The sequence below is a fragment of the Carcharhinus amblyrhynchos genome, chromosome 22 (assembly GCF_965287045.1).
Source record: "Carcharhinus amblyrhynchos chromosome 22, sCarAmb.v2.hapA, whole genome shotgun sequence".
Lineage (NCBI taxonomy): Eukaryota > Metazoa > Chordata > Chondrichthyes > Carcharhiniformes > Carcharhinidae > Carcharhinus > Carcharhinus amblyrhynchos.
Window position 1 is genome coordinate 37,808,248 of NC_137345.1, and position 23,693 is coordinate 37,831,940.

Sequence of the window (23,693 nt, forward strand, 5' to 3'; positions counted from 1 at the left end):
AAAGGGGAAAAACCTTGTGTCTGGATGGACTCAGGTAGCTACTAGATTAAATGAGAAATCGAAACAAAATTCATGGCAGGTTAACGCGAGAAAGAGAAACATACCCTCGATGGATGATACTGGCAATGTTAGACATTGGCAAGTGTTAAAAGCTTTATGCGAAATCCATGATCACAATATAAAGGTTAACACGAGGCCTCTTGTCGCGACTGATTTTGAAAAACAAATGGGGCCCATGAATATGCCTGGATTACTGGCCCTCTTTAATAACGGGGAAGAAACTGAGACTGAGGACTACATCATGTCCTGGTTGCATCCTACTGTGCCCCAAGTCCACCATCCTCAGACCTCCAGCCAGAAGCTGGACGTACCTGCAGCGAGACTAAAGCTAATGTTGATAAGACACCCGGTCCTGCCCCAAAGACTGAAAACACTGTGCTCAACCAGAAAGAAACAAAAGTGTCGTAGAAGAAGATTACATAATATGTATGTGGGAGACTCAAACCATACTGATTCCTCTTCTTCGGGGACAGAAACAGAGTCAGATTCTGATCCAGAACCTCAGCAGTCAGGTCGCCCGTGTAGACAATTCCCTATGCGACAGGTCCCTAATCCTAACCTTGATGGCGGGCAACCAGGTACTGTTGAGGTTTACACCCGCTGGAAACCACAGGAAATGTGGATGATAATGAATAACGCCCCTGACAAAAAGACCAAGCCCGAGGATTTTAGAAAGTGGATGGTTCGAGTCCCCCACATGTGCCTTGGTGGTTAGAGTCCCCAGATTAGTAAGAAAGTGGAGGGTTCGAGTCCCCCACATCAGGGTTTTGGTAAATTAAATCTGGGAGGTGAGTCCCTAGGTCAGTAGAATTTGAGGTTCAAGTCCTCTGAGATGTAGTAATGCGTGGCAATTACTAGGGAAATATTATATATTAATTGGCTACTTAATGCCCTTCATTCCTTAGGGTATGTAATCTCCTCTGCAAAGGTAAAGAAGTGCCAGACTGAAGTGCGGTTTTTAAGTGTACTGCTTAGCGGGTCCAACTGCACCCTCACCCCGGACCACACATCCCTGATCCTCTGAACTCCACCCCCTATATCCCCCAAACAGTTGCGCAAGTTCCTGGGCCTTGTCAACTTCTGCCGTCAGTGGATCCCTAACGTGGCCTCCCTGACCAAGCTCAGTTCATTGGTCTCTGCAAAGGCACCGTCTAAGTTTGGCCTCTCTATGGAGCAATTGGAGGTGTTTAATGGCCTCAAAACCTCCTTAGCTTCATCACCTGCCCTGGGCCGTCCCCTGTATGACCGACCGTTCCAATTGTATGTCTCCGACTGTACTTCGGCTGTGCTGACTCAGTCTCATGGTGACCGTAAACGCCCGGTAGCTTACTACTCATCCCCTTTGGATCCAGTAGCCCTTGGATATCCCCCGTGTACTCAGATCTTGCCTGCTATCTACCTGATGGTCACTGTGGCAGCCAATCTTACCCTTCAACAGCCAGTCACTGTCTACTCACCCCACATGGTTGTTGCTCTCCTCACTACCCAGCAGACTCGACACCTCACCCAGGCTAAACAAATATGAAATTGCCCTCCTTCACAACTCCTTATTGACCTTTGCCTTTTGTTCCGTCCTTAATCCCACCACCTTCTTGGATACCGCCCCTACTCATTTATCAGAGCCCCCCCATTCCTGCCCCGAGCTCAATCACTTCCTGACCTCTCCTCATCCCTACCTCACTGACCAGGCTGTCTCTGATCCCAATCGCATCCTTTATGTATACGGTTCCTCCTCTGTCTCACCTGCTGGTGACTGCCTCTCCGGTTACGTAGTCGTTTCTGACTCCTCCACTCTCGAAGCGGCGGCATTAGTGCCTGCAGTTTCAGCTCAGAAAGCAGAACTTTTTGCACTCACATGTGCCTGTGCACTGTCTGCCAATAGGATGGTCAACATATATACGGACTCCTGATATGTGTCTGGGGTCACACACGATTTTGGTGCCTTATGGGCTTCCCGGGGCTTCCAAACTTCATCTGGCTCCCCCCTCTCTAACTCTGTTATATCGACAACCTCCTCCAGGCCATTCTTCTGCCCAAACGACTGTCCATTATCAAATGCGCTGCCCATCGCACTGACAACTCCCCTGTCTTCTGCGGAAACTCTGCGGCTGATGCAGCGGCTCGACAGGCCTCGGCTTCATTGCTACTTATTATTTCCACGGGCACACGAGTCTTAACTGTGCAGACTGGCAAAGGTAATCCAGACATGTCCATCCTTCTTAGTCTACAGGGGGACGCCCCTGCCTCAGAACGGGACACCTGGCGGCAGCACCACTGCCATCTGGATCCTGATACTGCCCTTGGGCTTGACCAATAGGTGTACACCAGCATTCTGGATACCCTCCTGCCTTTGCTAATTGATCAGTTACATATGGACACTCACCTTGGAAAGGAGGGAATGTGTAGAATCCTTCCAAGGACATGGTGGAGTCCACAACTCAATGAGGCGGCAGAGCAATGAGCAAAGAACTGTCTCATGCCAGAAACTCAACCCCAGCAAATGTATTGGCTGCAACAAAGGGAGTATACCAATTGCAGCCAGTCCCCTTGATACTTTGCAGATGGACTTTATCGAACTACCCAGAGCACATTATTATAAGTATTGCCTGGTAATTGTTGATGCGTTTAGCAAGTGGATCGAAGCATTCCCGACACCGAACAACAGGGCTTCCACAGTAGTGCAGATCCTACTAAAGGAAATAATCCCTAGGTTTGGCATACCACGAAGAATTTCTTCCAATAATGGACCCCACTTTATTGGAAAGATCAACCAAGAACTATGCTCTGTCCTTAGAATTAACCAACAATTCCATTGCTCCCACCACCCAAGAGCTGCGGGGATGGTAGAACGTGCAAATGGAATAAGAACATAAGAAATAGGAGCAGGAGTAGGCCATCTAGCCTCTTGAGCCTGCCCCGCCATTCAATAAGATCATGGCTGATCTGAAGTGGATCAGTTCCACTTTCCCCCTTTCTCCCCATAACCCTTAATTCCCTTGTCTGTCAAAAACTTATCTACCCATGACTTAAATATATTTAGCGAGGCAGCCTCCACCACTTCAACGGGCAGAGAATTCCAGAAATTCACTGCCCTTTGAGTGAAGAAGTTCCTCCTCAACTCTGTTCTAAACTGCTCCCCCCCCCCCCCCGCTTATCTTGAGGCTGTGCCCTCTAGTCCTGCTGTTCTTTCTGAGCGGGAAGAATCTCTCTTCCTCTACCCTATCCATCCCTTTCATTATCTTACACATCTCTATAAGATCCCCCCTCATCCTTCTAAACTCCAATGAGTACAGACCCAGTCTATTTAGTCTCTCTTCATAGTCCAACTCCCTCATCTCCGGTATCAGCCTAGTGAACCTCCTCTGCACTCCCTCCAAGGCCAAAATATCCTTGCGCAAGTGCGGCGGCCAAAACTGCACACAGTACTCCAGCTGCAGCCTCACCAGTGCCCAGTACAGTTGCAGCAAGACCTCCCTGCTTTTATATTACATCCCCCTCGCTATAAAGGCCAACATTCTATTCGCCTTCTTGATCACCTGTTGCACCTGCAGACTAAGTTTTTGCGATTCGTGCACAAGGACCCCCAGGTCCCTCTGCACTGTAGCATGCTGCAGCTTTTCACCGTTCAAATAATAATCCCCCTATTATTATTTCTACCAAAGTGGATAACCTCACATTTGTTAACGTTATACTCCATCTGCCAGGTCCTCGCCCACTCACTCAGCCTATCCAGATCTCTCTGCAGACTTTCCACTCCCTCCACGCAATTCGCTTTTCCACTCATCTTCGTGTCATCAGCAAATTTTGTTACCCTACACTCAGCCCCTTCCTCCAGATCGTCTATGTAAATGGTAAACAGTTGAGGCCCCAGCACCAATCCCTGTGGCACACCACTAGTCACCAACTGCCAACCAGAAAAGCACCCATTGATTCCAACTCTCTGCTTCCTGTTAGATGACTAATCCTCAATCCACGCTAACACTTTACCCCCAATTCCGTGTACCCTAAGCTTCTGCAGCAACCTTTTGTGAGGCACCTTTTCAAACGCCTTCTGGAAATCTAAAAACACCACATCCACCGGTTCCCCTCTGTCTACCACACTAGTCACATCCTCATACAAATCCAATAAATTCGTTAAACATGACTTCCCCTTCATGAATCCGTGCTGCGTCTGCTCGATCAAACCGTTCTAGATGTTTTGCTATTTCTTCTTTGATGGACTCTAGCATGTTTCCAACTACAGATGTTAAGCTAACCGCCCTATAATTGCCTGCCTTTTGTCTGCTACCTTTTTTAAAACAGCAGCATAACATTAGCCGTTTTCCAATCCTCTGGCACTTCCCCAGAGTCCAGCGAATTTTGATAGATAATTACAAAGGCATCTGTTCTTACTTCTGCCATTTCTTTCAGAACCTTGGGTTGCATTCCATCCGGTCCCAGGGACTTGTCTACCTTCAGTCCCGTTCATCTACCAAGCACTACCTCTCTAGTGACAGTAATTGCATTATGGACTTCATCTCCTACCATCCCTCTATTTTTAATATTCAGTAAGTTATTTGTGTCCTCTTTTGTGAAGACTGACACAAAAGTCTCAGCCATTTCCTCGTTACTCACTGCTAAATCCCCCCTCTCGTCCTCCAAGGGTCTAACATTCACTGTAGACAGTCTCCTTTATATATTTGTAAAAACTTTTACTATCATTTTTTATATTTAGAGCTAGTTTAGCTTCATACTCTATCTTTCCTTTATCGCTTTCTTAGTCATTCTTTGTTTTTTAAATCTTGCCCAATCTTCTAATTCCCCACTATTTTTAGCCGCTCTGCACGCATCGGCTTTTAATTTAATACTCTCCTTTATTTCCTTCGATAACCACAGCTGGCTATCCCTTCTCTTACAGTCCTTCTTTACCATCGAAATATATTTCTGCTGAGTACTGAAAAAGATCTCCTTAAAAATCCTCCACTGTTCCTCAGCTGTCCTACCAACTAATCTGCACCCCCAATCTACATTTGCCAATTCCGCCCTCATCATACTCCTCTCTGTTCAAACAGAGGTTTGGGACCCTACTATCTCATCCTCCATCTGCATCAGAAATTCAACCATTCTATGATCACTCATCTCAAGAGATCCCTCACAAGAAGATCCCTAATTCTACCTGCCTCGTTACACAGTATCAGATCTAAGATAACTCGCTCCCTCGTAGGTTCCGCTACAAACTGTTCAAGGAAACTACCCCAACAGTATTCCAAGAACTCTTCCTCAAGCCCACTGCGTCCAACTTGAATCAACCAATAAATATGCAGGTTAAAATCCCCCATAATTATCGCCGTTCCGTTTCTGCACGCATCAATTATTTGCTTGTTTATAGCCTGCCCCACCTCAAAATTATTATTTGGGGGCCTATAGACCACACCCACCAGTGTCTTTCTCCCCTTACTATTCCTTATCTCCACCCACAACGATTCTGCGTTTTGCTCTTTGGACCCTATATCTTTTCTTTCTATCGCCCTGATAGTATCCTTTATTGTCAGAGCTACCCCACCTTTTTTCTGCTGTCTGTCCTTCCTAAATGTCTGATATCCCTGGATATTCAGTTCCTAGTCCCAGTCACCCTGCAACCACGTTTCCGTAATGGCCACTAGATCATACTCATTTGTGCTGATTTGGGCTCTCAGCTCATTCACCTTGTTTCGAATGCTTTGTGCATTCAGGTAAGTGTCTTTATACCAGCCTTTATCTGGACCTTATTTGTAGAAACTCTCGTGCCCCCTACTCCTTTAATTAGTGGAACATCCTCAACATTAACCTGCTCACGTACCCTCTTCTTTACTTTAGATTTTGTAATCCCCCCCCAATTAGTTTAAAGCCCTATCTACAGTCCTAGTTATACGATTCGCCAGGACTCTGGTCCCAGCACAATTCAGATGAGGCCCATCCCATCTGAACAGGTCCCATCTGCCCCAATACTGGTGCCAATGCCCCATAAATTCGAACTCATTCCTCTCACACCAATCCTTGAGCCATGCATTCACCTCCTTAATCCTATTTACCCTGTGCCAATTTGCGTGTGGTTCAGGTAGTCATCCAGAGATAACCACCTTGTTGGTTCTGCTTTTTAATTTGGTTCCCAGCTTTTCATACTTCCTCTGCAGATCTTTAGTTCCTACTTTGCCTGTGTCATTGGCACTCACGTGAACCACGACAACTGGATTCTCACCTTCCCACTCCAGGTTCCTCTGCAGCCCAGATGAGACATCCTGGACCCGAGCACCAGGCAGGCAACACACCCTTCGGTATTCTTTATCTTTGTCACGAAGGACAGTGTCTATGTCCCTAACTACACCATCCCCAATAACCACTACATTTCTCTTTACATCTTCCGCTTTGACCTCTCCCTGCACCACTGTACCGTGGGCAGTTTGCTCATCCACCTTGCAATCCTCATGTCTTCCAATGGACAATTTCCATCCAGATGTCTCACTATTTCTTCCTTGATAATTTGTGTAGTGGGAAAAATGCTTGAAACTTAGTTAACCAGCCCTTAGTTACTTGCTTTTTGTCTACCTCCTCTTTTAAACGGTACTGTCAGATTTGCTTTTTTTCAATCTGCCAGAACAGCCCCAAAGTCCAGTGAATAAAGGATGTGTAGAGTATAGGGCTAACGGTAGGACTCTGAATAGTGTGGATGAACAGAGGGATTTAGGTGTATGTGTACATAGATCCCTGAAAGTTGGGAATCAAGTAGATAGGATTGTTAGGAAGGCATACGGTGTCTTGGCGTTTATTGGTAGGGGGATTGAATTTAGGAGCCGCAGCATCATGTTGCAACTGTACAAAACTCTGGTGCGGCCACACTTGGAGTATTGTGTGCAGTTCTGGTCCCCACATTATAGGAAGGATGTGGAGGCTTTGGAGAGGGTGCAGAGGAGGTTTACCAGGATGTTGCCTGGTATGGAGGGAAGGTCCTATGAGGAGAGACTGAGGGATTTGAGGTTGTTTTCGTTAGAAAGAAGGCGGCTACGAGGGGACCTTATTGAAACATATAAGATGATTAGAGGTTTAGATAGGGTGGACAGTGATGGCCTTTTTCCTCGGATGGAGAAAGCTAGCACGTGGGGGCATAGCTTTAAATTAAGGGGTGGTAGTTATAGGACGGATGTCAGGGGTAGGTTCTTTACCCAGAGGGTGGTGAGGGATTGGAATGCCCTGCCTGCTGCAGTTGTAAATGCGCCTAGTTTGGGGGCGTTTAAGAAATCCGTGGATAGGTTTATGGATGATAAGGGTTTGGTTTAGGTTAGAGGGTCATTGTTTTTTAACTGGTCGGCGCAACATCGTGGGCCGAAGGGCCTGTTCTGTGCTGTAATGTTCTGTGTTCTAATTTTGGTAACTTAGCACAAGTGCATTTGCTATTTCCCCACCATCTTTTTTAGTACACTGGGATGCATTCCATCAGGCCAGGAGACTTGTCTACCTTTAGTCCCATTGGCATGCCCAACACCACTACTCTAACGATAATGATTGTTTCTAGGTCTTCACTTCATAGACTTCTTGTCATCAATTTTTGGCATGCTATTTCTTCCATTCTGAAAACCAACAAAACATCTGCTCAATGTCTTGGTCATTTCCCGTTATTAAATCTTCCTTCTCATCTTCTAAAGGACCAATACCAAAGCCACTCTTTATTCTTTTAAATATTGTAGAAACTTTTGCTGTTTTTATAGTCTGAGCTAGTTTAATCATAATCTTATTTTACTTTTCTCTATAGCTTTTTTCGTGGCTTTCTGTTGATCTTTAAAGATTTCCCAATCCTCGAGTTTCCCACTGATCTTTGCCACTTTGTTCATTTTCTTTCAGTTTGATACCCTCCTTTATTTTCTTAGATATAAATGGCTGATTATTCCTTTTTCTACAGTCTTTCCTTATCACGGATTATACTTTCGTTGAACACTAACACTGTAAAAAAATCGCTTTGAGGTAGGGGATGTGCAAGAGCCAGAATTGGAGTCCTCTGAAGAGCGTAGGGCGGAAAGAGATCAGAGATAGTTTCTCACCCCTAACAGGATTAAGACTTTAATTTGAGGAGTTGCTGGACTGGAAGCTAGGGAATGTCAATGAGTACAGAGGCGATAGAAGCAGCTGTGATGTGAGATTGTCGCGATTGGCAACGTTTAGAATAAATTCAAATTTGCACAGATTAGAAGATAGGGGTCCATCCCGAGTATGATTTGGAGGTCACAAAAGTATGGAGAGTAATGGGAATCTAAGCAACAGGGTCTGATTATCATTCGGTGAACAACTAGATGAATTTATAAAAGTTCAATTAACGACCAGCAAACAGTCTGCCTCCATTTATCTTGTATTTTTGGAACGTTTTCTATAGTATTGCCAGTGTGACACAGCATGGTAACCAATGGAGAGATTTATATTGGACGGATTGTTTCTGTTATGCTAACCACACAACTTCGGGCACTCCATACCTCACAGTGAGTGAGCTGTGGCGGATGATGTGTTTTGCTGGAAGGCCAGGAGTGTCCGGGCCGGACAGTGGTCACTCTCTGACCAATCAGTGTTTAGCCTGCTTTCTCACCTTCCGGAAGCAGTTGCGTAAGGTCACGACGTGACCCGGAAGCGACGGTGGGCCGGAGTCGGGGAAGTGAAGCTGATGCCGGGACCGGAGCGACAGACTGAGAAAAGAGCGAGGTAAACCCGGATAGAGAGAGGGGAGCAGGGGACGGCGGGCGGGGGCGGGGGGAGGAGCAGGGACGGCGGGTGGGGAGGGGAGGCGCGGGGGGAGGAGGAGGAGCAGGGGATGGCGGGTGTGGGGGGGGGAGGAGGAGGAGCAGGGGATGGCGGGTGTGGGGGGGCGCGGGGGGGGAGGAGGAGGAGTGGGGGCACGGGGGGGGGGTAGGAGCAGGGGATGGCGGGTGTGGGGGGGAGGAGGAGGAGCAGGGGATGGCGGGTGTGGGGGGAGGAGGAGGAGCAGGGGATGCGGGTGTGGGGGGGGAGGAGGAGGAGCAGGGGATGGCGGGTGTGGGGGGGGGGAGGAGGAGGAGGAGCAGGGGGTGGCGGGTGTGGGGGGGCGCGGGGGGGAGGAGGAGGAGCAGGGGGCACGGGGGGGAGAGGAGGAGCAGGGGGCACGGGGGGAGGAGGAGGAGCAGGGGGTGGCGGGTGTGGGGGGGCGCGGGGGGAGGAGGAGCAGGGGGCAGGGGGGGGAGAGGAGGAGCAGGGGGCACGGGGGGGAGGAGGAGGAGCAGGGGGCAGGGGGGGGAGGAGGAGGAGCAGGGGGCACGGGGGGGAGGAGGAGGAGGAGGACCAGGGGGCACGGGGGGGAGGAGGAGGAGGAGGACCAGGGGGCACGGGGGGGAGGAGGAGGAGCAGGGGGCACGGGGGGGGAGGAGGAGGAGGAGGAGGAGGAGGAGCAGGGGGCACGAGGAGGAGGAGGAGGAGCAGGGGCACGGGGGGGAGGAGGAGGAGGAGCAGGGGATGGCGGGTGTGGGGGGGCACGGGGGGAGGAGGAGGAGCAGGGGATGGCGGGTGTGGGGGGGGGCGCGGGGGGAGGAGGAGCAGGGGATGGCGGGTGTGGGGGGGGCGCGTGGGGGGGAGGAGGAGGAGGAGCAGGGGATGGCGGGTGTGGGGAGGTGCGGGGGTAGGAGGAGGGGGAAGGGACGGCGGAGGGGGGTCGGAGGAGGGGGAAGGGACGGCGGAGGGGGGTCGGAGGAGGGGGAAGGGACGGCGGAGGGGGGTCGGAGGAGGGGAAGGGACGGCGGAGGGGGGTCGGAGGAGGGGGAAGGGACGGCGGAGGGGGGTCGGAGGAGGGGGAAGGGACGGCGGAGGGGGGTCGGAGGAGGGGGAAGGGACGGCGGAGGGGGGTCGGAGGAGGGGGAAGGGACGGCGGAGGGGGTCGGAGGAGGGGAAGGGACGGCGGAGGGGGGTCGGAGGAGGGGGAAGGGACGGCGGAGGGGGGTCGGAGGAGGGGGAAGGGACGGCGGACGGGGGTCGGAGGAGGGGGAAGGGTCGGAGGAGGGGGAAGGGACGGCGGAGGGGGGTCGGAGGAGGGGGAAGGGACGGCGGAGGGGGGTCGGAGGAGGGGGAAGGGAAACGGAGGGGCAGGGGGACTAGGAGGAGGGGAAGGGAGACGGAGGGGCAGGGGGACTAGGAGGAGGAGGAGCAGTGGACGGCCAAGGTGGGGGTGGGAGGAGGAGGAGGGGATGGTGAAGGGGGGGTAGGGGGAGGGGTGGCAGGGAACGGAGAGGGAGGGAGTGGGGTACAGAGAGGGGGAGAGAGTGAGCAGGGGACAGGCGCGGGAGAGCAGCTAATGGGTTTGGAGACTGACCTAACTTTGTGTCAGGTTCATAAACCTTGCATTCCAGGCCTTGGGCACAGGATGAAACTGGGAAAAATTACCATGACAAATACCAAAAAGCAGGATATGTTGACATATTACACTTATAAAGGAGACAGCTTTCTAATGAATAAGAAAGGGAAGAAAGCTATGCCAAGATTGGTGAACTATTGAATGTTGTTTGTTTTTCATTTGCTGTAATTAACTGTAACTGCCGGTAAAATCAATAGAACATCATTGTGAAAGTCACTGTGTCTGTTCTCCTTGCTAGCAAATAATAAAAGTTTAGGATGCATTGCACGGTTAATCCTCAACAATTAACCTGATGTGAATAGGAATAGAGCTGGAGAAGTGTGAAATAGGGATATATGGGAGGGATCTTCTGGGTTGGTGGCTGATGTTTCAGAGCAAAATGGGAGAGAGGGGAAATTTTGGAGATGAATCATAGTGGAAATGAATGGGCATGAGTTCTGAAGATTGAGACAGTGAGAAAATTGAGAAGGATGAGATTGCGATTTGCTTAACTGAAGAGTGGAAGTGAATGAAAGTGGTGCTGCAATTGTACTGATGTTTGGTGAGGTCAGTCCTGGAGTATTCGCACAGGCTTGATCTCCTTATCTATGGAAGGCTTTATTTGAGTTCAGTGAAGCAAGGAAGACATCACTGAGGGAGGGAAGAGATATCGGGGTGGACGGAGATGGGGAGAAATATGGGGAGAAGGAGAGATATCAAGGTGAATGGGAGAGAGGAGAGACGGTGGGGCGAATGGGAGTCGGGGAGAGACATTGAGGTGAATGGGAGAGAGGGAAAGGTATTGAGGTGAATAGGAGAGGGGAGAGGTGGCAGGGCGACTGGGAGAGGGGAGAGGATTTCCTAGAGGATTGTGGATGCACTGTAATTGAATATATTTCAAGCTGATAAGAATTTTGGTCTCTTATGGAATCATGGAGTACAGGGATTGGACAATTGTTATTAAAAATCAGTCATAATTTTATTGAAAGGTGGACTTGGTTTAAGGACACTTGGCCTATTCTTATTCCTCTTGGTTTTTAATGAAAGATATTGAGATAGGTTGATCAAGGAGATGGAGGGGCTTGATGGGATGTGGGGCTATATAGCAGATAGAGATTTGGGGGTTAAAGGTGAGAGAAGAAGTGATGAATGTGGGAATGGAGATAAAACTTTATGGCTTGTATAGCTGTGGTCATCAATAATGGAAGATAGGAAGTGGGAGGCCAGAGTTGCAAGAACATAGAGATCTCAGTGAGTTGTAGGGCTGGTGGAGGTTGCAGAGATTGGGTGGGGAATAAAGATACAAATGCTGGAGGACTGAAGATATAAGTGCGGTAAAGTATTAGCATACAGTTCATGATTACTCAACAGCTGAAAGGGTTAATGTAGCTATAATAGTTGACGTGACACTCTGGCTGAAATAGCCCAGTCCTTATCCCTGACCTTAATGTCAAGTCTTAAGTAGTGGGGTTGGATGGATATTAAATGGGTGGAGTAGATTGTACATGCTCTGTAGGCAGATAGGTGTGGTAGGACCTCGCACTATCTTTATATTCTTTGCTACGCCAATTTGCTATTTTACTCTAGCCTTCCCCAGGCTGTGAAGGAGCGAGATCCGTCTGCATTATCCATGCCTGCCCAGAGATCACAGAGTGAAGCATGTGGAGACTCCGGCAATGTCAACCAGAGAAATGATGTTGAATTAACGGAACTAATGGAGGAGAAAGCAGATTCCCAGGCTGGGGGAGATTCAGCGACAGTAAGTATCGGGAAGGATAAGGGCAGAGAAAGGCGAGAGAAAATTTCAAAGCTGTATTCTCAGAATTTGAATGGCATCAAGCTGCAAACATGAAGTTGGCTTGATGTATAATTATCATCCCAAGGCTGACATTAGACTGCAACCTTGAACTCATTCCTGTTTCTACTGAAACAAAAAGCTTTCTCATTGAGGTTGATCTGTGTATGGCAAGAGAACGCCCCAATGTGGAGAATAACTGACTAGTGGTGTCTCATTTAATATCTGTGGCTCCGTCTCAGTTAGTGTTTTGTTCCACTTTGTGGGTCAGAGATCCTGATATTTTGCTGTCCCATCTGTCTGATCTCTGGGCTGTCTTTCTGAATATACCTCTTCCAGTATGTACTCGACTAAACATTTGGAAGGAAATTACAGAGAGGTGCAAGACTCATGGAGCAATTATAAAAGGGGCTTTGGTTATCTAATATAGACTGGGATAATTGCAGTGAGAAGGGCAAGAGGTCCTAGAGTGTGTTCAGGACAATTTTCCACAGCAGTATGTTTCAAGTTCAATGAGAAAGGAGGCACTGCTGTTTCTTGGGAATGAGGAGGGTCTAGTGGATCAAGTGGGAGAAGATTTAGGAAACAATGATTATAATATCATTAGGCTTAGGTTGGTGTTGGCAAAGGACGAGGAACAATCCCGAACTAGAATTCACTGAGGGAAAACCAATTTCAATTGGGTAGGAGTGATCTGACCTAGATAGATTGGAATCAAATACCGACAGGAAAAATGAAAGATATAATTCGGGAATAGTCAAGGTCTATTCACACAAAGGGGAAAGTAGGGCAAACAAATCTAGAAAAAAGTGCTAAGGACCAATATCAGGTGGATAATGCAACCAAGAATCAGGCTAAGTACAGAAGGTTCAGAGGGAGAGTGTATAAGCAAATGCGAGAAGCAAAGAGAGAGCATGAGAAGAGACAGGCAGCCGACATAAGAAGGAATTCCAAAGTCTTCTATAGACATAGAACATTACAGCGCAGAACAGGCCCTTCGGCCCACGATGTTGCGCCGACCAATTAAGAAAAAAGCAATGACCCTCTAACTTAAACCAATCCCTTTCCATCCATAAACCTATCCACGGACCTCTTAAACGCTCCCAAACTAGGCGCATCTACAACTGCAGCAGGCAGGGCATTCCATTCCCCCACCACCCTCTGGGTAAAGAACCTACCTCTGACATCCGTCCTATAACTACCACCCCTTAATTTAAAGCTATAATACCAAAGGAGACATATAAATAGTAAAAGGGTGATTAAAAAGAGGAGTGGGGCCTATTAAGGGGCAAAAAGGGATCTACACGTATCGGCTGAACACATGGTTAAGGTACTAAATGAATGTTCTTCTTCCTTTACCAAGGAAGAAGATGCTGCATAGGCCATGGTTAAACTAGATTAGTTTAAAATTGAGGACGTGTTCGATAGGCTATCTCAAAGTTGGTAAGGCAAGAGTTCCAGGTGAGATGCATCCAAGGATTCTAAGGGAAGTAAGAATGGAAATTGCAAAGGTATTAGCTATAATTTTTCAGTCTTCCTCAGACTCGGGTGGTGTTGTTCAAAAAAGGATATAAAGTTCAGCTCAGCAACTACATGCCAGTCAGTTTAATCTTGGTGGTGGGGAAACTTCTAGAATTTGGGGCAAAATTAATAGTCACATGGAGAAATGTGGGCTGATTAAGGAAAGCTAGCATTGATTTATTAAGGGGTCAATCATGTTTAACTAGGTTGCGTGTATCTTTTGAAGAGGTAACAGAGAGGATTGATGAGGATAATGCTGTTGATCAGGTATATGTGGGCTTCTAAAAGACATTTGATACAGTTATAGCTCGTGTAGTTAAAGGGACAGTGACAACATGTTTGTAGAATTGGCTGAGTAACAGGAAATATTATATAAAAATAATTTTATAGGATGCAGGTGTCACTGGCTGGGCCTGCATTTATTATCCATTCTTAATTGACCCTGAGAAGGTGGCAGTGAGCTGTCTTCCTGAACCACTGCAGTCTCTGTGTTAGTTGGTTAATCAATGTTTTTTGGGCTGGGGAGGGTTTGTAGTGTAGTTCCACAGCAGTCAATGTTGGGACCTCTTCTCTCCCTGATATAGGGCACAATTTCAAAATTTGCAGAAGATTGAAAACTTTGAAGCATTGTGACCTGTGATGTAGAACTTGAATATGGACATAGAAAAGTGTGGGTGTTTGAACAGCCTCAGGGCAAATGGATGTATTAATGAGAGAGATGGAAGGTCTGTCTGCTGGAGCAGAGGGGGTCAGCAAGTGAAGAATCGCCATTGACACTGACTAAAAGGAACTGTTATAATTACACCAACCTTTGTGATTCCCACACTTGAGGAATATTGTGAATCTTGTAACTTCAGCCTTCCTCTCATCTCACATTGAGCTAGAGAGCAGATAGCACTCCACCTGAAATGTGGCACCTTTGAACAGTACAGCACTCTCTCTGTACTGCACTGGAGTGCTGGCCTAGATTTCAAACACATATTTCTTGAGTGGGTCAATGATGAATAGAAGCAGGATACAGGAAAATCTCGGACAACAAAAGATTGTTAAAACGTGAACTGATGAGTCAGCCCAGGTTGGATAAGAACATAAGAAATAGGAGCAGGAGTAGGCCATCTAGCCCTTCGAGCCTGCCCCGCCATTCAATAAGATCAAAGGGCTAGATGGCCTACTCCTGCTCCTATTTCTTATGTTCTTATCCAACCTGGGCTGACTCATCAGTTCACGTTTTAACAATCTTTTGTTGTCCGAGATTTTCCTGTATCCTGCTTCTATTCATCATTGACCCACTCAAGAAATATGTGTTTGAAATCTAGGCCAGCACTCCAGTGCAGTACAGAGAGAGTGCTGCACTGTTCAAAGGTGCCACATTTCAGGTGGAGTGCTATCTGCTCTCTCAGGCGGACAGCGGTGCCATTTCAAAGAATATCGGGAGGGTTATCACTCTACCAGTACCATTAATCTGACCATGATTCCAGTTCTGTTTGTGAGAACTTTCTCCATTGAAATAGTGACTGCACTTCCAGGGCGGTAAAACATTTTGGCATGTTCTGAAGATAAGAGAGGCACTGTATCAATGCAAGCCGCCTTGTAGGCAAATATGGAAACAACAAGATCCCAAAAAAGGAATCTGATGAAGAGCAGACCTGATGGTGATTGTGTATACAATATTGGCTGGGTTACCAATAGCTCTCTGAATAAAATGTGCAGGGATTTTCCCATCAACCTGGGGGCCTTAGTTTAATGTCCAAATCCAAAAAAGGTGCTGTTTAAACAATTCTTTGTACTGCCCTGAAATCTCATCTTGAGTAGGAGTTGGGTTCGAACCTGTGACAACTTGAATCAGATAGATTTAAAATGGAAATGGGCTTTTGTTGATATGCTGCTGCTCATGAACTAGAAGCATTAAGCAATTTATTGTAAATATTTCTGTACCCCGCATGATTCAGTCCTTGAACTTACATTAACTCTGAGCTTGCAGGAACAAGGCTAATCTGAGTAGGATCACCATTAGCCATTGAATACCCATAGGATGGGGAAATGTTTGTCAGAGCTCCTGTTCTATTCACCATCCAGAAAATCATATTGAATAATCTGTACAGATGTCAGATGAAGCTAGGTGCAGAAACGGAAAATGCTGGAAAGTCTGACAGCGTCTGTGGGGAGAGGATAGAGCCAATGTTTCGAGTCTAATGCTCTTAGCTCTGATGAAGGGTCATCTAGACTCAAAGCGTTGGCTCTATTCTCTCCCTGCAGATGCTGTCAGACTTGCTGAGATTTTCCAGTATTTTCTGTTTTTGTTTCAGATTCCAATATTGGCAGTATTTTGCTTTTATCTGACGCTAAGAGCAAATTCAGCAATGAAACTCTGGTTTGCAGTCTGTTACACTCAGTCTAGCAGGAGAGAGACCCCTTGGGCAAGGTGTTAGAAATGGTATTGTTGCCAGCAAGGGTCTGTGTGTACAGAAGAGATCAGCAGAAAGACAGTAAAAGAAACTAATAGTTAAGTATATAAATATGAAGCATGCGGTTAGTTTCAGGCACAGAATGTTAGTGATCCCAGGTAACACACTGACTGATAGTGCTGTTATGCTGCAGGGCATGGAATTCCAGACAGACTCTGCGGCACAACAAGAAGAGGAGGAGGAGGAGGAAGTCCGAGTCCTAACCCTGCCTCTACAGGCTCATCACGCAATGGAGAAGATGGAGGAATTTGTGTATAAGGTACAGTTCAGCAACACAGTATTGAAGTGAAATTTAAGTTAAAAAAAATTCCAAACGTGTCCAATGAAAATCTCTTTGCGTGCAATGTCAGTAACGCGGTCTCGCTGCATGCTGATCTGATAGTGGTTCAGTTCCACTTACCCACCTGCTCCCCATAACCCTTAATTCCCTTATTGGTCAAAAATCTATCTATCTGTGACTTAAAACACATTTAATGAATTATTCTCCACAGCTTCAATGGGCAGAGAATTCCAAAGATTCACTACCCTCTGGGAAGAAGTTCTTCCTCAACTCTCTTTTAAATTGACTTCCCCTTATTTTGAGGCTGTGCCCTCTAGTTCTTGTTTCCATTCTAAGTGGAAATAATCTCTCTGCTTCTACCCTGTCTAGCCGCTTCATTATCTTATATGTCTCTATAATGTCTCCCCTCAGCCTTCTAAACTCCAATGAATACAGGCCCAGTCTACTCAATCTCTCCTCATAAGCTAAACCCCTCATCTCCGGAATCAACCTGGTGAACCTTTTCTGTACCCCCTCCAAAGCTACTATATCCTTTCGCAAATAAGGGGACCAAAATTGCACACAGTACTCTAGGTGTGACCTCACCAGTACTTGTACAATTGCAGCAAGACCTCCCTGCTTTTATATTCCATCCCCCTCGTGATAAAGGCCAACATTCCATTTGCCTTCTTGATCACCTGCAAACTGAGTTTTTGTGATTCATGCACAAGGACCCCCAGGTCCCTCTGCACAGTAGCTTGTTGTAATTTTTCACCATTTAAATAATAGTCCATTTTACTATTATTCCTACCAAAGTGGATAACCTCACACTTGCCAACGTTATACTCCATCTGCCAGCTCCTTGCCCACTCACTTAGCCTATTCATATCTCTCTGCAGACTTTGTGTCTGCCACGCAATTTGCTTTCCCACTCATCTTTGTGTCATCCGCAGACTTTGTTACCTTACACTCGGTCCCCTCCTCTAGATCTTCTATGTATATGGTAAAAAGCTGAGGCCCCGATCCCTGCGGCACGCCACTAGTCACCAACTGTCAACCAGAAAAGCACCCATTTATTCCAACTCTTTGCTTTCTGTTAGATAGCCAATCCTCAATCCATGCTAACACTTTACCCCCAACTCTGCGTACCTTAATCTTCTGCAGCAACCTTTTGTGAGGCACCTTATCGAATGCCTTCTGGAAATCTGAAAACACCACATCCACCAGTTCCCCTCTGTCAACTGCACTACATAAAGAACAAAAGAACAACCCAGCACGGGAAACAGGCCCTTCGGCCCAACGAGCCCGCGCCGCTGCATCACCCTACACCTATTCTACCCTGCATGTCTACGAATGGGACCCTACTCAGTCAGATTCAGGGAAGAAATAGTGTCAATTTGGTAAAAACCGATTAGCCTAAGAGCACATCTTTGGGGTGTGGGAGGAAACCGGAGCGCCCGGAGGAAACCCACGCAACCACAGGGAGAATGCGCAAACTCCCACAGACACAGGCCCAAATCCATGTGTCTGCACAGCCAGCAGTGCTAGTCACTGAGCTGTTGCGGCGCCCGTCTACCGGTCCAGGATCAAGCGCACACACCGACATGAAGTACTAGGCCACTCCCGGACTTCCAAGAGCAGCCCACGCACGACCCGCCGTGTGCATGCCCCTCGCTTGACACGAGGTGGACCTCCACCTGTGGAATAAAGACAAAAAATATTAATCATACAGCCTGCCCTTCCGGTGTCTCCCGAGGTTTAACCCTATTTAATAGCCCCTACCATATCCCTCCATTCTCGTTTCACTCATGTGCCTATCTAACTGCATCTTAAACGAGTCCAACGTTCCTGCCTCCACCACCCTACTCGGTAGCGCATTCCAGACCCCCACAACTCTCTGCGTGAAGAACCTTCTTCTCACCTCCAAATTATACCTCCCCCCTCTCACCCTTAAATGATGACCTCTCGTGTTCGTACCCAGTCTAGGGAGCAGTCTCTCACTATTAACTCTATCTATTCCCTTCAGTATCTTACATACTTCTATCATGTCCCCTCTCAATCTCCGTCTTTCCAAGGAGAATAGCCCCAGTTTCTTCAATCTCTCCTCGTAACCCACTCTCCCCATGCCAGGCAACATCCTGGTAAACCTCCTCTGCACCCTTTCCAGAGACTCCACGTCCTTCCAGTAGTAAGGTGACCAGAACTGGACGCAGTACTCCAAATGCGGTCTAACCAACGTTCCGTACAACTGAAGCATTAGACGGCAGCTTTTATACTCTATGCCCCTTCCTATAAAGGCTAACATCCCATATGCCTTCCTAACAACGTTCTCCACTTGTGACGCAACCTTCATGGATTTGTGAACCTGCACTCCCAGGTCCCTCTGTATCTTCATAAAAATCCAGTAAATTTGTCAAATGTGATTTTCCCTTTGAATCCATGCTGCGTCTGCTTGATTTAACCATTCTTTCCGGGTGTCCTGCTATTTCTTCTTTAATGATAGATTCCAGCATTTTCCCAACTATGGATGTTAAACTAACTGGCCTGTAGTTACCTCCCTTTTTAAACAGTGGCGTTACATTAGCTGTTTTCTAATCAGCTGGCACCTCCCCAGAGTCCAGTGAATTTTGATAAATTACAACTAATGCTATTACTTCTGCCATTTCTTTTAGTACCCTGGGATGCATTCCATCCAGACCTGGGGACTTGTCTACCTTTAGTCCCATTAGCCTACCCAGCACTACCTCTTTAGTAAAAGTGATCGTTTTAAGGTCCTCACCCCCTACAGTCCCACAACCGTCAATTATTGGTATGCTATTTGTGTCCTCCACTGTGAAGACTGACTCACAAAACTTGTTTAAAGCCTCGGCCGTTTCATCGTTTCCCATCCTTAAATTCCCTTTCTCATCTTCTAAGGGTCCGATATTTATTTTAGCCACTTTTTATATTTGTATATTTTATATATTTGTAAAAACTTTTACTATCAGTTTTTATACTTTGTATCTATCTTTCCTTTCTTTATTGCTTTCTTAGTAGTTCTTTGTTGTGTTTTAAAGCTTTCCCAATCTTCCAATTCCCCTCTAATTTTGGCCACTCTGTATGCATTGGTTTTAATTTGATACTCTCCTTTATTTCCTTAATTATCCATGGCTGGTTATTCCTTTTCTTGCATTCCTTCTTTTTCATTGGAATATATTTTTGCTGAGTACTGAAAAAAATCTTAAAAATCCTCCACTGTTCCTGAACTGTCCCACCAACTAGTCTGCGCTCCCAGTCTATGTTATCCAATTCCGCCCTCATCCTATTGTACTCCCCTTGTTCAAGCAGAGCACACTGGTTTGGGACCCTACTTTCTCACCCTCCATCTGTATCAGAAATTCAACCATATTGTGATCACTCATTCCAAGAGGATCCCTCACAAGGAGATCATTAATTTTACCTGTCTCATTACACAGGACCAGATCCAAGATAGCTCACTCCCTCGTAGGTTCTGTAACATACTGTTTGAGGAAACTATCTCAACGGCATTCTAAGAACTCTTCCTCAAGTCCATCACGTCCAACTTGAATCGATCAATCAATATGTAGGTTAAAATTCCCCATGATTATTGCTGTTCCGTTTTTATACACAGTAACACGGCCTCATTGCGCTCTGTGTCAGTGACACGGCCTCGTCGCATCTGTAGCTTGTTCTAACCGCAAGCGGTGTCATTGTCGCGTTCTAGCAGTACAAGCTTATCTTTGATGGAAGTCCCAACTTGAATTTATTCAGACTAGTTTCTGTATCTCTGTTATGACAGGAATGGTAAGAGTGTATGTATAATCTAGCATTTCTACTACTCTGCAAACCCTACCATTATTTTAAAAGCTTAATGTTTTCCCTTGCTAGCGACCAAATTAAGAGAGACTATAGTGTGCTGCTTTCAGTAAACTCAGAATGGTTGTCTATTAGAAACCAATATTTTAACAATTTGCAAATATTGGTTAACACACAATTGTAATCGGGAAGTATAACCCTCTATCTCTTCCTAAAAAAATTCCCTCAGCTCATACAGACACAAATAAAGGACAAACAGTTTCCCTGCAGAAATGGAATTTAGAGAATGGGCATTATTTTTGGTAAAGGACAATGTTTGCAGCGTTTTGATGCTGTTGACCTATAGTTCTCTAGTGTGAAGATGGGCTGCTAGTCTTGGTGGACATTTGGATGTTCCCACCAGCTGGTCTCAGCTTTGTTGTTCCAAATGCAAGTCGATTACACTCATGAGGATTCAATGTCTACAAGTTGATAACATGCACCATTTTAGGCAAGCTAGAGACTGCCAGTTAGGGTAACCTTCTTCCTCAACTTGTTCCCCATCAAGACTGCCTTCAAAGCCAGCAGTTTCAAGTTTTTCTCTTTCTCCTAAGTGACTTCTAACAAACTACCAACCGTTGCCGTATCAGTTTCTCTCCTGCTCCTCCCTTCCTGCCCCCCAACATTAAAATGATTGCAGTTCAAAACAATCACCCAGATGTTCTTCAAGTACCATAAAGATCAGGTCATTTCTTGACAGAGGGCTGTTTGTTGCCAGTTTTGAGGTGAATTTATGACCTTTTAAAAACAGGTTCAGCATCCACATGTACAGCTGATGCTGTCCTTCCATTTTGGAAAAGAAATAAATCAGTCTCGAAAGATATGATTCTAATACTCCTTAAGCATTATTCCACCAGATCTTCTGATCTTTGTCACCTAGTTCCATGACACTGCCAATACACGTTTCCAGTGGTATCGATCCACAATGTAGCTGGCTCACATCCAGCAATGGCTGCTTTTCCCTTCTTCACATCGCCACTTCCGCATTTCCTGCTAAGACCTGCTTTGTCCGCCTTCATAAGATGACCTACCTGTTCCTACAACAGGCCATCACCTCTGAAAATACTGGACACTGTTGATCAGCTCCAGATTGTGCTGACCTCTGCTTCTCCAAACCTCCTGCTCCGTCCCACACTAAGGTCATTCGCCTGTCAATCTCATTCACATTGACCTGCACTTGTTCCTGTTCCTCAGTGCGTCTATCCCAGGAACCTTCTGTGTCTGAATTCCTCCACAGAGCGATACCCTGCTAAGTGTGAGGTTGATGAGAGTGCATTCTGTATCTTCATGGAAATGGCTGGTACCCACAACTGTTTCTGATTACCAGACAGTGAGGTTATCTGCTCTAAGCGAGTTTAAAAATACAATATTAAAATGTATCGATGAGGCTGATAGCTGGTATGGGGGGCAAGAGATAACTGGTGCCAGTGATAACCATGACACTGTGTTGCAGGTTTGGGAAGGTCGCTGGCGAGTGATCCCTTATGACGTGCTTCCAGATTGGCTGAAGGACAATGATTATTTGTTGTATGGTCACAGGCCACCTATGCCATCCTTCCGAGCTTGTTTCAAGAGTATCTTCAGGATCCACACAGAAACAGGGAACATCTGGACACATCTGCTGGGTAAGGGAAAGAAAGAATCCACATCTGCAAAGGGAATTCCAGGATTTTAATTCAGCAACAGTGAAGGAGTTGTGATATAGGGAGAGAGGTGATCAGAAGAGGGAGGAGAGAATGTGAGACAGGAATGATGTAGACAATGGAGACAGACAGTTCTGGGAGATTTGTGCAGTCTGGTTTGGTAAATGTCAGCTGGTGAGAGTGAAAACAGCAGTGTGAATGAAGTATCAATCAGAGTATGAATGAGTGCACGACAAACAGGTTTCCAAAGCAGATGCATTTTAGCCGAGTATATTGGTTGATGAGCTTTCATTAACTGCAGTTCTTTCACAGGTTTTGTCTTCTTCCTGGGCCTGGGAATCCTGACCTTGTTGAGACCAAACATGTACTTCATGGCCCCTCTGCAGGAGAAGGTGGTGTTCGGCATGTTCTTTCTGGGAGCTGTTCTCTGCCTCAGCTTCTCCTGGCTCTTCCACACGGTCTACTGTCACTCTGAGAAAGTCTCCAGAACCTTCTCCAAGTGAGTATGGGGTACCTAGACCCTGCACAGTGGGGTGGTGAGGGTTCTAGTCTGCAGTAACACATTCTGAATATTCTTAGTTTAAATAGTGCGTAGAGGGGGCTGACTATGCAGGTTAGGTCATGAGAAAAGACGGCCCGGTGGCCAGTGGAGTGAGCTGGTGATTCACTGGGTTATAGCTGCACTGTGGCCAGTGTCAGTGAGCTGGTGATTCAGTGGGATGTATCTGGTGAGTGACAGATTAGCAATCCAGTCTACAGTGGTTCTACATTATGTCCTGGCAGAACTGAGTGCACAGTCCTGCTATATTCTGTTATTTGTAGAGTGTATACAAGTTCTCCACAGACTGATGAATTGCTGGTATATCCTGTCATTTTGCTATCTGTGTTCAGTGACCAACATTGCATTCCAATTGAGCAACTGTTCAATTTTCAACATCTGCCCTTGCTTTTGCATCTCTCAGTATCCTCACCCCTTGGGAATTTGGTGACTTCTTCCAGCTTTATAACCTCTTGTGATGACTGCACCTCTTGCACATCCAGGCCTAGACCATAGCATACCCTCCCTAAACTCCTTCACTATACACACCTCCCTCAGGCACCACACCCCCTGCCCCCCCCACAAGGCCTTGGGCCTTCCCTCGAACAACTCCCCCCGCCCCCCACCAAATTCCCCCAAGCCCTCTGTCCTCCCCTCCATTCCACCCTCCCCTCCCACTCTGGTCCATTCGCCTCCTTTTAGAATGTTCTGTAAAACCTATCTTGTTGATCTTTTGGTCATCTTTCCTAATACCTGCTTATGCATCTCAAAGTCTAGTTTTGTTTGTTAACACTCCTATGAAACATTTTTGAAGATTATATGACACTAAAGGTGCAACGTAAGTTCAAAATGTGTTTATTGCCCACATATTGACATATGACTGGAGTGTTTGATCATTTTTGCTCTGTCTCTCGTGTTTGTTCTTTGTTCCCAGACTGGACTATTCAGGAATTGCCTTGCTTATCATGGGCAGCTTTGTACCATGGCTATACTATTCCTTCTACTGCTCCCCCCAGCCCCGGCTCATCTACCTCGGCATTGTTTGTGCTCTGGGAATATCAGCCATCATTGTGGCTCAGTGGGATCGATTTGCAACTCCCAAACATCGGCTAACAAGAGCAGGTGAGAGTCTTGTCAAGGTTAGTGTGAAGAGAATGAAGCCTTAGAGAAGCTTCAACTATCTCGACCCCTTCACTGGGTCAC

At 46.7% G+C, this 23,693-nt stretch overlaps 1 protein-coding gene across 1 annotated transcript in view; it reads left to right on the forward strand.

The window, feature by feature from the left end:
- Positions 1-8,690: 8,690 nt before the first annotated feature.
- The window catches only part of LOC145357069 (adiponectin receptor protein 1-like), a 29,472-nt gene continuing 14,469 nt past the window's right edge, over positions 8,691-23,693 (forward strand). Inside the window, exons 1-6 of the mRNA XM_080210153.1 lie at positions 8,691-8,760; positions 12,002-12,173; positions 16,329-16,454; positions 21,763-21,934; positions 22,265-22,451; positions 23,425-23,612. Coding sequence (XP_080066279.1) covers positions 8,723-8,760; positions 12,002-12,173; positions 16,329-16,454; positions 21,763-21,934; positions 22,265-22,451; positions 23,425-23,612 — 883 coding nt within the window. The 5' untranslated portion in view covers positions 8,691-8,722. The remainder of the gene's footprint in view (positions 8,761-12,001; positions 12,174-16,328; positions 16,455-21,762; positions 21,935-22,264; positions 22,452-23,424; positions 23,613-23,693) is intronic.